General features: G+C 58.6%; 1 protein-coding gene across 3 annotated transcripts; it reads left to right on the forward strand.

Annotated features, from left to right (window-relative positions):
* The first annotated feature begins 622 nt into the window (after positions 1–622).
* On the forward strand, positions 623–10,468 carry TNNT2 (troponin T2, cardiac type). Of its 3 annotated transcripts, XM_086862256.1 has the most exons (15): positions 650–675; positions 2,178–2,207; positions 2,913–2,969; positions 3,491–3,523; positions 4,020–4,055; positions 4,638–4,659; positions 5,519–5,579; positions 5,684–5,800; positions 6,398–6,475; positions 6,727–6,837; positions 7,234–7,343; positions 7,782–7,872; positions 8,332–8,372; positions 8,513–9,036; positions 9,912–10,468. In XM_086862256.1, exons 7-15 carry the CDS (start codon positions 5,526–5,528, stop codon positions 10,172–10,174), a joined length of 1,389 nt encoding a protein of 462 aa, XP_086718382.1. In that variant the 5' UTR covers positions 650–675; positions 2,178–2,207; positions 2,913–2,969; positions 3,491–3,523; positions 4,020–4,055; positions 4,638–4,659; positions 5,519–5,525; the 3' UTR covers positions 10,175–10,468. The 3 variants fall into 3 exon arrangements, with proteins under 3 accessions (XP_086718383.1, XP_023797738.2, XP_086718382.1); XM_086862257.1 differs by lacking the exon at positions 2,178–2,207 and having other exon boundaries at positions 623–675; XM_023941970.2 differs by lacking the exon at positions 2,178–2,207 and having other exon boundaries at positions 623–675; positions 9,031–9,036; positions 9,912–10,047.
* The last annotated feature ends 1,828 nt before the right edge of the window (positions 10,469–12,296 follow it).

Genomic DNA, 12,296 nt, shown 5'->3' on the forward strand with positions numbered 1-12,296 from the left:
GGAGAGCAGCTTCTGCTGATGGAGGCTCTGGGCCAGGAGGCAGCTCCTGAGGAGATGGGATTGGGGTTATAGGGGTGAGCTCAAACACAGCTCCCACTTCTCATCCACCAGCAGAGAAAGGGGACCTGAATCCTCTGGTGTTTCTGTGCCAGACTCATGTGTGTCACCAATCCCCCTGGGACAGGCTGTGCATCTCCCCCATGGTCAGGGAAGGACCTGGGGGCAAAGGTGGGGTGTGAGATGCCCATTTCTGGGATTACAGGCCAAGGTCACTCATCTTCTCATGCTGCAAAATGGTCCCCTGACAACTGCTGGAATGCCAGTCCAGACCTTCAGCCCCTGGTCTCCACAGCCTGCAGAGTGACCTGGGGCTTGTCCCTGTCCTCAGTGCCAGCTGACAGCCACCCTGGCCCTGTGCTGTGAGAACGGGGAATCAGCCTTGAGGAAATCCCAAATTCACCTCAGCCTCCCTTCCCTGATGGGCCCCCTTCCAACTCAGTGTAAAACTCTGTAAATCCCTGTTGTGCTTTGCAGGGAGCAGGAAGGTAAGAGGACATGGAGCACCTGCAGCTGCCTGCCAAAAACTGATCAGAGCAACTCCAATAACCTGAGGTTTCTTTCCCTTTTCTCTGTCTGTGGCCTGTGTGCTCTGTGAAGAGGAGTGCGTGGAGGAAGGTAGGAGCTGCTTTTACAAGGACCCAGAGCCACATCCTGGGGCTTCAGTGTTTTGCTGGGGGTTTGGGGATCAGCTCCTGGGCTGCAATGGGCAAATCATGTCCAGGAAAGGCAGATGTGACTGTGTTTGAGAAGCCTGCACCTGAAACATCAGTAGGATCAAAACTAGTCTGAATTCTCTCAGGATCTCTTTTGTCAGTGATCCTTTGACTCAGAGCAGGGCTGGCAATGCTGGACATGGGTGTTGGCAGAGATGTGATCCCAATATCCCAAAGGGAGCTGGAGCCTCTGCTGAACATGTGAGAGTCATGGCCAAGCTCAAACTTCCACCTGCCTCAGCCTGCTGGAGACACAGCCCTGGCACGGGAGCTGGGCTGGGAGCTGGGCTTATCTGGGCTGAGCTGAGAGCTGGGCTGAGCTGGGCTGAGCTGAGAGCTGGGCTGAGCTGGGCTGAGCTGAGAGCTGGGCTGGGGAGCTGGGCTGGGAGCTGGGCTGAGCTGAGCTGAGCTGAGCTGGGCTGAGCTGGGCTGGGAGCTGGGCTGGGAGCTGGGCTGAGCTGAGCTGAGCTGAGCTGAGCTGAGCTGTGCTGAGCTGTGCTGAGCTGAGCTGAGCTGAGAGCTGGGCTGGGAGCTGGGCTGGGAGCTGGGCTGAGCTGGGCTGAGCTGGGCTGGGAGCTGGGCTGGGAGCTGGGCTGAGCTGAGTTGAGCTGGGCTGGGCTGAGCTGGGCTGGGAGCTGGGCTGAGCTGAGCTGAGCTGAGCTGCGCTGGGCTGGGCTGAGCTGAGCTGGGCTGGGCTGAGCTGAGCTGAGCTGAGCTGAGAGCTGGGCTGGGAGCTGAGCTGGGAGCTGAGCTGGAGCTGGGCTGAGCTGAGCTGGGCTGAGCTGAGCTGAGCTGCGCTGGGCTGGGCTGGGCTGGGCTGGGCTGAGCTGGGCTGAGCTGAGCTGAGCTGGGCTGGGAGCTGGGCTGAGCTGAGCTGGGCTGGGCTGAGCTGAGCTGGGCTGAGCTGAGCTGAGCTGGGCTGAGCTGAGCTGAGCTGAGCTGGGCTGAGCTGAGCTGGGCTGAGCTGAGCTGGGCTGAGCTGAGCTGAGCTGGGAGCTGGGCTGGGCTGGGCTGGGCTGGGCTGGGCTGGGCTGAGCTGGGCTGAGCTGGGCTGAGCTGAGCTGAGCTGAGCTGGGCTGAGCTGGGCTGAGCTGAGCTGGGCTGGGCTGAGCTGAGCTGAGCTGGGCTGAGCTGAGCTGGGCTGAGCTGAGCTGGGCTGAGCTGAGCTGGGCTGAGCTGAGCTGGGCTGAGCTGAGCTGAGCTGAGCTGAGCTGGGCTGAGCTGAGCTGGGCTGAGCTGAGCTGGGCTGAGCTGAGCTCTGGCTGCTCCAGGGCACTGCCAGGCAAAGCACCCTGAGTGTAAAAGCAAAGGGAAGTGCAGTGGTCAAGGCCTCGCCTCACGCATGCCAAAGCTCTGTGCCACCCAACTAATCCCTGCTTATTCCTTCCCTCCTCCCTGGCCCAGAAGAGGAAGAATGGATAGAGGAAGACGACGGTAGTTATTGCACCTTTCATTATTTCCTCTCTCTGCTCTTGGGAAAAGTCGTGGGTTGATGTCTTCTGCCTCTCCCTGGTTGGGGAATGGTTTTTCTTTCATTCTTCCACTTCTCTCTCTTTTTCCTGCACTCCACACGTGCCCTGCTGTGCTGTGTGTCCATTCTTTGTCTGTGCCTTGTCTCTTATATCTGCCAGCTGTGGTTTGCTGTCTTTGCTGCCCTCTGTCTCTCCCCTTGGCTGTGGCACCACGAGTGTCCCCAGGTCTGAGGGCACAGCATCACCCTGGCTCCAGTGGAGGATTCCTGTGGGGACGCTGCTCCCTCCAGTGGAAAAAGGCTCCAGCAGTGTCACAATGTGATTGGGAAGGTGCCAGAGGCACATCCCCAGCCACTCCTGGAGTTCACTGCTAGAGCAGAGCAATAGAAATCCCTCCTTCCTTCCTGGGGTGTGAGGGAATGAGGGACAAGAAGGTGGGGATAAATCCTTCAATCTCATTAATTTTAGGGGGTTTTGCCCTGAGAGCACAGAGCAGCCCTGGGGTAAAATTAGGGAGGAGCCCTTTGCTTCGTGAGCCGCTGTTTCTTTCCTGTGGCTGCGGCTCCCCCGAGCCTCTCTCGGCTCTGTGCCACTCTTGTCCCCAGCCAGGAGCTGCAGGGAGCCAGGGCATGGCTCTGCTGGGCTCACCCTGCCCCTTGTTCCACAGGCCAGGAGGAGCAGGTAGAGGAGGAGGAGGAGGAGACCAAAGAAACCAAGGCAGAAGGTGAGTGGGGACTGCCAGGGGGCTCCCCTGGCTCGGCTGGGCCCTGCTCTGCTCCAGGGGTACCAGCTGGGGACTGGGATGTCCCAGCCTGGCTGTGACAGGGGGACAGAGAGGGGCAGCTGTCCCCCAGATCTGGTGTCCACTAAGGGGGTGTCAAACTGAGATGCCCTTCCCTGCTCTGTCTGGGCCCTACAAGCACGAGGACGATGGTGTTTGCTGCTGGTGGCTGTGCCCAGCCCTCTGAAATAATGCCAAAAATGGGCCAAGCTGTTTCTCCAAGGGGTCCGTGGCCTTAGGGAGGTTTCTAGAGCTGGGGTTGAGCTCTGATGTGTCTGATCAGCAAAAGAACACTGGATTTCATGAGGTGGCTTATGGGCATGGTGTGTGACCCTGTCACTGCTGCTGGAGCAGGCTCAGACCCCAGCTGTGACCCCAAACCAGGGCACTGGGGCCCCTCTGTGCTGGGGGATGTGACTGCCCTCACCCAGGACTGCTCATGTTCTCCCATTGCTTTTAAACAGAACAAGAAGATGAAACAAAAGCAGCAGGAGAAGGTAAAGCAGGAACAGAGGAGAGATGGGTTTGGCCGTTCCAGTCCTGATCCCAGTCCCTGGAGACACTGGGCCCTTGTGACAGGGTTTTGGTGCTGAATTTATTTGCTGCCAAATGATCTGTGGTAAATGGGGCAGAGCTGCCCTGGCCATGTGCCCCAGCAGGAGAGGGGCAGCAGGAGAGGGGCAGCAGGAGGGATGGATCTGTGCTGCTTTGGGTAAGCAAAATACAGCAGGAGAGGGAGGCACTGCTGCTTTTCCAGCCTGAGCTCCTGCAGAACTTGTCTGGATTCCTCCTGGAGAGGAGCTGGGGCTCTCCTGGCCACCCTGTGAGTGAGGGGTGTCCCTCAGGGGCCTGCTCTCCCCCCATTCATCCTGCAGGGATGGATGGAGCTGGGCTCTGCAGGGGGGACAAGCATGGGAAAGAGTGGGACAGCTGCCCCACAGTGTCCCTGGGCAGGACTGGCCATGGGGACACAAAGCAGAATGTTTTCCACAGGTGGAGAGGGAGAGCGGGAGCAGGAGCCTGGGGAAGGTGAGGTACCACCCTCGTTTCTTCTGCCTGACTGGGGGCTACTGATGCCTTGGGAGGTTACCTTGAACAGAGGCTGGGCAGAGTTAAAGGAATAAACAGGGCATTAAAAAGGCCTTCAAAGGATTCACCTTGGGCAGTGCAAGAGCCTGGCTCCACCCAGGATGGACACACAGTCACGAGTTTTCACACTTCTCTAAGTTCTGGTCCATTTCCATATTGGGGTTAATTGTCCAATTACAGGTTATGATGTCCCATCCTTGGGGCAACAGTATCCCTGGTTCTGGGGCTGGGAAAGGATTGTTTTGTCTGACTAAACTGTGAGGAGAACTTGCTGACATGTTCTATGAAGTTCAGAGTCTAAAAAATACAAAAGCTAAAACTTAAGGCTTCAGTAGCAGCACCAGCTGTGCCTCAGGCACAACGTGTCCCCTGGCACAGGGCTGCTGGGGGATGATCCCTGTGGAGCCCCTGCTGCTGGGAGAGGGGAGGGCTTGGCTCAGGGTGTGGGTTGGGTCAAAGTGTGAAAGGAAGCCCCTCAGTGACACTGACCTTGTCTTTCTGTCCTGTTCCTGGCTCCTGCAGGTGAATCAAAGCCAAAACCCAAGTAAGTGTGGCAGGGTTTTCCCTGGGTCTGGGCTGTGCCAGGGCAGAGGCTCCGTGTGACAGAGGCTGGTCCATGAGGGGCACAGGGAGCTCTGGAGCATGGAGCCAGGGTGGGACTGGGGCATGGAGAGAAACAGACAGCAAAACATGCACCATGAAGGGGACCCTGAGAATGAGGTCTTTAGGCAGTTCTGAAGCATTTTGTATGTTCCTTGGAAGAAGCTCAGCTGCCCTGTGACCCTGCAGGTGCTGAAGTGTGTGTGTATGTGTGAGAGAGAGAGAGCATCCCAGGCTGGGGTCCAGAGTCCAGGCTCTGGCTGGCATGAGGCACACCTTCCCAGGAGTGCCAGCATTCCAGGGACTGAGCCCGAGGGAGCAGGACTGTGAACCATTACCACAAACCTGGGGTCCTCCTGGGCCCCTGCAGTGCTGAAGTGTGGGAGGCAGATCTGCCCTCAGTCATCATCCCCTCATCCCTTTGTGCCCCTGCTGAGCATCTCCTGCCCTCCCTAGAGCCCCGCAGGGTGAGAGGATCCAGCTGCCTGTGCCAGGTCACATCCAGCACACGGTGCCCTTTGGGGAGAGCAGTGGGTGGCTGCCAGCTCAGGGGGCCTGGCAAAGGGCCCTGGCCACGTTGTCTGCAGCTTGCAGAGTTATTCCAGCCATGCAAGCACCTTGGAATGTTTCCCGGGAATGCCACAGGGCTTCCTGTGTGGCTGCCCAGCTGGCACCTCCAGCAGGATGCACTGCACCCCCTGTCCTCCAGCTCTGCATTGCTGGGGGCTGCGGGGCTCAGAGGGGCACGTGCTGCCCCAGATCTGCTGCAGCCCCATCCTGCTCCGTCTCCCCTTCCACTGCAGGGTCTTCATGCCCAACCTGGTGCCTCCCAAGATCCCAGATGGAGAGAGATTGGATTTTGATGTAAGTTGTGCCCCCGGTTCCCAGCCCTGGGGGTGCTGCCCTCCCTCTGCCCCGCTCAGTGTCTGGCAGCCGCTGGAGGCTCTGGCTGTGTGTGTCTGGTGCAGGACATTCACCGCAAGCGCATGGAGAAGGACCTGAACGAGCTGCAGGCCCTCATCGAAGCCCACTTTGAGAGCAGGAAGAAGGAGGAAGAGGAGCTCCTGTCCCTCAAGGACAGGATTGTACATGTTCAGCCTTCCCCTTTCTGGCTATTGCCACCCTGTCCCTGTGGGCACTCAGCCACTGCCCCTTCCCCAGTCCTGGCAGACCTGGGACATCCCTGACCCTGCAGGACAGAGCCTGAGGGTTGAGCCAGGTTTTGTACCGCAGTACCTGCAAACCACAAAATTCCCTGAGCTGGAAGGGACCCACAGGGATCATCCAGTCCAACCCTTGGCCCTGCACAGACACCCCAACCGTTCCACTCCAACCCTGAGAGCAGTGTCCAAACACTCCTGGAGCTCTGGCAGCCTCGGGGCTGTGCCCATTCCCTGGGGAGCCTGGGCAGTGCCAGCACCCTCAGGGGGAAGAACCTTTCCCTGATCTCCAGCCTGAGCCTGCCCTGGCACAGCTCCAGCCCTTCCCTTCCTTTCCCTGGTCACTGGGATGCCCCTGCTCTGGCTGCTGTGGTGCCTCATGCAGATGCCCCTCTGCCCAGGGTCACTGTCCCCAGGCTCCCTTGGGGTCCTCAGGGCTCTCGGGGTCAGGGATATGTCCTTTGGAACAGAGAGGACGCAGATTCCCTGCAGTGTCCAAGCCAAGGTCCCCTCCCTGTGCAGGAGCAGCGGCGAGCGGAGCGGGCAGAGCAGCAGCGGATCCGCAGCGAGCGGGAGAAGGAGCGCCAGGCCCGCATGGCCGTGAGTGTCCTCTGGAAATGCAGCTTGGGATGGTCTTGGGCAATCTGGGGACATGATCTGTGTGTCCATCCATCCATCCATCCATCCATCATCCATCCATCCATCCATCATCCATCCATCATCCATCCATCATCCATCCATCCATCCATCATCCATCCATCCATCCATCATCCATCCATCCATCATCCATCCATCCATCATCCATCCATCCATCCATCCATCCACTGCTGACCAGCTTGTGACCCTGGCAGGAAGAAAGAGCTCGCAAGGAGGAGGAGGAGGCACGGAAGAGGGCGGAGGAGGAGGCGCGGAAGAAGAAGGCCTTCTCCAACATGCTGCACTTCGGGGGTTACATGCAGAAGGTGGGAGCCTTTCCAAGGGGGCTGTGGTGGAGCCACTGCTGCCCCTGGGAAGGGCTTGGCCGTGGGCTGACCTCATCCACGTGCCCCTGTGGAGTTTACACAGGAGAGGCCAGGGAGCTTCTCTTGAGTCAGGGGGTGCTGGAACAAAGGTGAGCTCAGAGCTGCCCCAAGCTCAGCTCTCCTCTGCAGATGTGCAGCTGCAACCTTGCCTCAGGGACAGGGAGGGGGATGGGGACAAGGACAAGGTATCTTGTCCACTATTGCCAAAATGGCCCCGAGGATCTCATGTGCTTCTGGAGTCCCAAAAACTGAGGGTGTTGGGTGCAGAACTGAGGGTGGGGGAGAGCAAAGGCTGGGCAGATTTCCTTCTCTCCAGTGGTCTGATGGTTTCCTCAGTCAGAGAAAAAGGGCGGGAAGAAGCAAACGGAGCGGGAAAAGAAGAAGAAGATCCTCAGTGAGCGACGGAAGCCCCTGAACATCGACCACCTCAGTGAGGACAAGCTGAGGTAACCACAGGCTCGGGAGGGATGGCCAGGGCAGGCCTGTGCTGGGTCCCAGCTCCTGGGCAGGATCCCAGGCTGGGGACGGCTCCATGGGGCTTCCAGCCTGGGAGGATGGCACAGCTGGAGATGGTGACACCCCAGCCAGGGGGAACACGGCCCCAAGGCTGGGCAGGGCCACCATGGCTGGGCTGCGGCTGAAGGCACCAGCCATGAGAGGGAGCCAGGGACACACAGGTGGGACAGGTGTGTCCCCACATGTACTGACCTCCCCGTGGCTTTTGTCCCTGAATTCACTGCCTGGATAACACATCCCTGTCTGGGAGTCTCCAGAGCCCCATCCCGGGGAACAGCTGAGGGGTTGGCATCAGTGTCCCATCCCTGAACTGAGCTCCTGGGAGCCACAGCCCTTCCCTGCACTTGTCCCGCTGGCTCTCCCTGCAGGGACAAGGCCAAGGAACTGTGGCAGAACATCCATGATCTGGAGGCTGAGAAATTTGACCTGCAGGAGAAGTTCAAGCGGCAGAAGTATGAGGTGAGCCCCAGGGCCTCTGTGATTTGTCTGCCCTCTGTGTCCCTGACTGCTCCTTCTGCTCCCCAGCCAGGGGATGAGCTGGGGTGTGCAAGTGATCTCCCAGCTCCTGGGGATGTGTACCTGGCACCACCACAGAGCAAACACATCACAGACCAGGCAAGATGGAGCCCTGAGCAACCTGGGACAGTGGAAGGTGTCCCTGCCCATGGCAGAGGGTGGAAGGAGATGGGCTTGAAGGTCCCTTCCAACCCCAACTGTCCTGGGATTCTGGGACTCTAAAACCCACAGAAAAACTGCTGGGGAAAAGAGATCAGTGATGCATCTTCACGCAGCCCTTGTCCCCAGCCTGGGGCACCTTGTCAGACCTCACCATCCACCTGCAACTTTTTACAGCCAGACCTCACTGTCACCTGCAGGTTTTTCTTGCCAGACCTCACCAGCCACCATTTTTTCTTGCAGATCAATGTCCTTCGAAACCGTATCAGCGACCACCAGAAAGTGTAAGTGGCTTTATATCCCTCCTCCATCTCCTGTCCTCCCAGCTCCAGCTCCCTCCTCCCCAGTTCCCTCCCTATGGATCTCCCTGGCTAAACCACCTCCTCCCCTTCCCCCTCCTGCCTCTGGTCTTGCTGGTGCCCAGGGTTCTGAACCTGCAGGTCTGTCCCAGAGACCTCAGTCCCTGCTCTTCTGCTCCTGACAGACCTCCATGGCTTCCCACTGTCACCAGTTCCTCCTTCCCAGACACCTCAGCAGGGGATGGGCCCCAGGGAGAGCCCACCTCTGCATGGGAAGTTGTGTGTCCTGTGGGGTCCTTCCAGCCACCCCATCCCTGCAGGGGCTCTGCCCAGCATCTCGGGAAGCTGCTGGAGATCCCAGCTTGTCTAGCAGGGGATATCCCATGGGCTGTGGGATTTGTGCAGGCCCATAAGGCCAGGGGAACCTGTCCCATGCCCACGTTTCCTGCATGTGGCAGGGGAGCCCTTCATAGGAGGGTGTTTAACCCCTGCTCTGAGCAGCACGTGGTGCTCTTACATCCCCGTCCCACTTCCCCCTGGTGTGGGAGGTTCTCAGCCCACCCCAGGAGCCAGGGGCAGCATCTCCCACCCGCTTACACCAAATCTCTCTTCTCTCCTGCCCCACCACGGTGTGATCCTGCAGCAAAGGGTGAGTACAGGCATTTCTGAGGGCTGTGTTTGTCCCCCTGCACAGGTGCTCTGTGTGTGTGTGTGTGTTTGTTTGTTTGTTTGGTGTGTGTGTGTGTGTGTGTGTGTGTGTATTTGGTGTGTGTTTTTGGTGTGTTTGGGGTGTATTTTTGGTGTGTTTGGTGTGTGTTTGGGGTGTGTTTGGGGGGTGTTTGGGGGGTGTTTGGGGGGTGTTTGGGGGGTGTTTGGGGGGTGTGTGTTTTTGGTGTGTGTTTTTGGTGTGTGTTTTTGGTGTGTGTTTTTGGTGTGTGTTTTTGGTGTGTGTTTTTGGTGTGTGTTTTTGGTGTGTCCCTGCACAGGTTCTCTGTGTGTCCCTGTACCTGTCCTGTGTGTGTCCTACTCCATGTGTGTTGCAGGACCCCAGGGCAGCAGCAGGGCTCAGGGACAAGGCAATCCCAAGGTCTGGCAGCCAGAAATGCCCTTCACTTCCCACCCAAACCTCTTCCTCCTCTGTGCTGCCAAGCACTGCCTGCTCCCCCTGTACTGGTTAAGGGGAGCCATTGGCTGGGTCCTGAAGGATCCTGCAGCTGCTTTTATCCCTCTGCAGCTACAGATGCAACTTGTCAATTCTTCTTGGAATGATTCTTGTGGGGGGAGAAACAGATGAGGGAAATGCTGGGTTCATAGAATCGCCTGGTAACTGTATGAGCTTGTTCCTAGAGAGTCCCCAGACACTTTGACTGGGGTTCCAAGATTTACCTGGGGCCAGTGAAGACCGTCAGCCCCCAGGGCAGTTTCCAACTGGAAAAGTCTGCAGGACTGACAGCACCCACCTCATCCTCCTTGTGTGGTCACTGATGCCTTTTTGCACGTGCTTTTTTTCCTCCTCCCTTGCAGGTCCAAGGGTGCCCGTGGGAAGACCATGGTGGGCAGCCGAAGGAAGTAGAGGCTCAGGGACAGAGGAGGCCGAGCCCCAGGAGCTGCAGTGGCTGCACAGAGCCCTGGCTGCAGGAATGGGGGTTCTGGGGAGCAGAGGCCTCACGAGGTTCCCATCTTCACACCCCAGTGCTGTTGTGTCTGTAAATAAAGAGGTGATGAGGGGGTGCAGGTGTGGTCTCCATCCTGAGGCTCTGATCCCAGATAACACAGCACAGCTGTAGGAGTTGCCCACCTGCTCCCCAGGCTGTGAGAGGTCACAGCAAATACCCAGGACCCCACAAGGAACCTCCCAACATCATCTCAGCGACAGTCCTTTGCAAGGTTTGGTGATAGACCTCAGTGGTCTGAGCTGCTTTTCCTGCTGCACTTTGGGCAATCCTCGTCATGGCCACTTTTTTCTGCTTTTGCTGTACCAGAGCCCCACTCACTCCTCTCTGGTCACAGCTGGGGACACCAAGGACAGGGGCACCGCTTCCAAAGCTCTTGGTCCATGGAATAGACACTAATTCACTTTCCAGGCTATTTCCATTCCTATTTGCAGCTCTTGCTGAAGGCTCTGACCAGCTGTGTTTGCCTCCTCTGCATGACAGCATGCAATGAAGCCTTGGGATAAAGCCATGTGGGGGGGCTGCTTCTCTGTGCTGTAGGGGGCAGAGCTCTTCCATCTGCAGCACTTCACATGTGTGCGGTCCCTGGGGACACATCACCTGCAGGCCCTCCAGTCTTTGTGGTGGATCTGAACCTGGCTCTGGATCTGGTTCTAGATCGGGTTCTAGACCCGGTTTTAGATTGGGTTCCGGTTCTAGATCGGGTTCTGGATCAGATTCTAGATCGGGTTCTGGATTCTGTTCTAGGTTGGGTTATAGATCGGGTTCTGGATTCAGTTCTAGACCGGGTTATAGATCGGGTTCTAGATTATGTTCTGGTTCTAGGCCAGGTTTCTGGATCTGTTTCTGGATCTCGTTCTAGATCTGGATCTGGTTCTGGTTCTAGATCTGGTTCTAGATATGGATCTGGACCTGGACTGGCAGCCAGCCCAAGAGGTCCTGAAGGGCTGTTTTGCTGCCCTGTTATCATAACCTATCCCATGCTGTTGATAAACAGCCTCCAAGGAGCCTTTCCCAGAGCAGTGGGGATGGGAGGATGCACAGGGTGGAGGATCTTGTTGCTTGGTGAGATGTTTTGTGTCCCCCTTGCTGGGGCTGCCTGTCCTCCCCATCCCTTGCCTGCTGGTGTGGGGGTGTCCTGCAGGTTTCTCCCTGTTGGATGAGGATTTATTTTCCCTACTTCAACACCACCAGGTTTTGGGGAATAAGGCTCTGGGAAGTTCAGAATCACAAATGGAGAAGGCACAAATGGAGGACCAGCTCCCCACCACCTGCCTCCTCAAAACCGAGGTGTGGAGGGCAAAGGGGAGAGCTGGGTAGGGTGGCAGTGCTGGGATGTGACATTTCCAGCCTGCCTGATGCCCAGCAACAGGAGACAGGAGAGCTGGGGGCAGCCAGCTGCATCTGCCTTGGAAAAAACGTCCCCTTTGCAGCTTCTGAAGGTTCATTCTCACAGCTTTTTGGGAAGGCGGAGGCAGGGCCGTGGGGATGCCCCGCAGCCGCTCTGCCCGTCCCTGGGGCTGGCAGCGCCCAGGGCGGGGGTACCGGGGCACTCCCTGCTTCCCACAGCGCTGCCTGTCCCAGCAGCTCCCGGCCCCGCTCCAGCCCAATCCCTGCGCTGGGCCTGAAACTGCCAGCACCTCCCTCCATGTGCCCGCTGCATGCTGGGCCCCGCGCTGGGCCCTGAGCTAGGCCCTGAGCTAGGCCCCGCGCTAGGCCCCGAGATAGGCCCTGAGCTAGGCCCTGAGCTAGGCCCTGAGCTGGGCCCTGAGCTGGGCCCTGAGCTGGGCCCTGTGCTAGGCCCTGTGCTAGGCCCTGAGCTGGGCCCTGAGCTAGACCCCGAGCTAGGCCCAGATCTAGGCCCCGCGCTAGGCCCCACGGCTGAGTCAGCGCCCGGCCTGGCCCGGCATTCCCAGTGCCCAGGTGCTGCTGCCCTGCTCAGAAACAGCAGAGTGGGAGCAGCTGCTGCAAAGCTCTGGGGCACGGCCCAGCAGCCTGGGGTGTTCGCTGGGGTCTGCCAAGGTACTGGGAGCCCCCCAGGTGTTGCGCTGCCTGTGGGATGGCTGCGGTGGTTCGGGAGCCGGGGTTGGCTGGAGTGTGGCACTGGTTCTGTGCTGGTGCTGGGAAGCAGCTCTGCCCCAGACCTTTCTCCAGGGACTGCAGCTCCTCCTGAGGGGCAGCTCCGATCTCTGTTCTCTGTGAGCAGCGACAGAATCCGAGGGAAGGCTCAGGCTGG

The sequence above is a fragment of the Cyanistes caeruleus genome, chromosome 24, assembly GCF_971803275.1.
Source record: "Cyanistes caeruleus chromosome 24, bCyaCae1.hap1.1, whole genome shotgun sequence".
NCBI lineage: Eukaryota > Metazoa > Chordata > Aves > Passeriformes > Paridae > Cyanistes > Cyanistes caeruleus.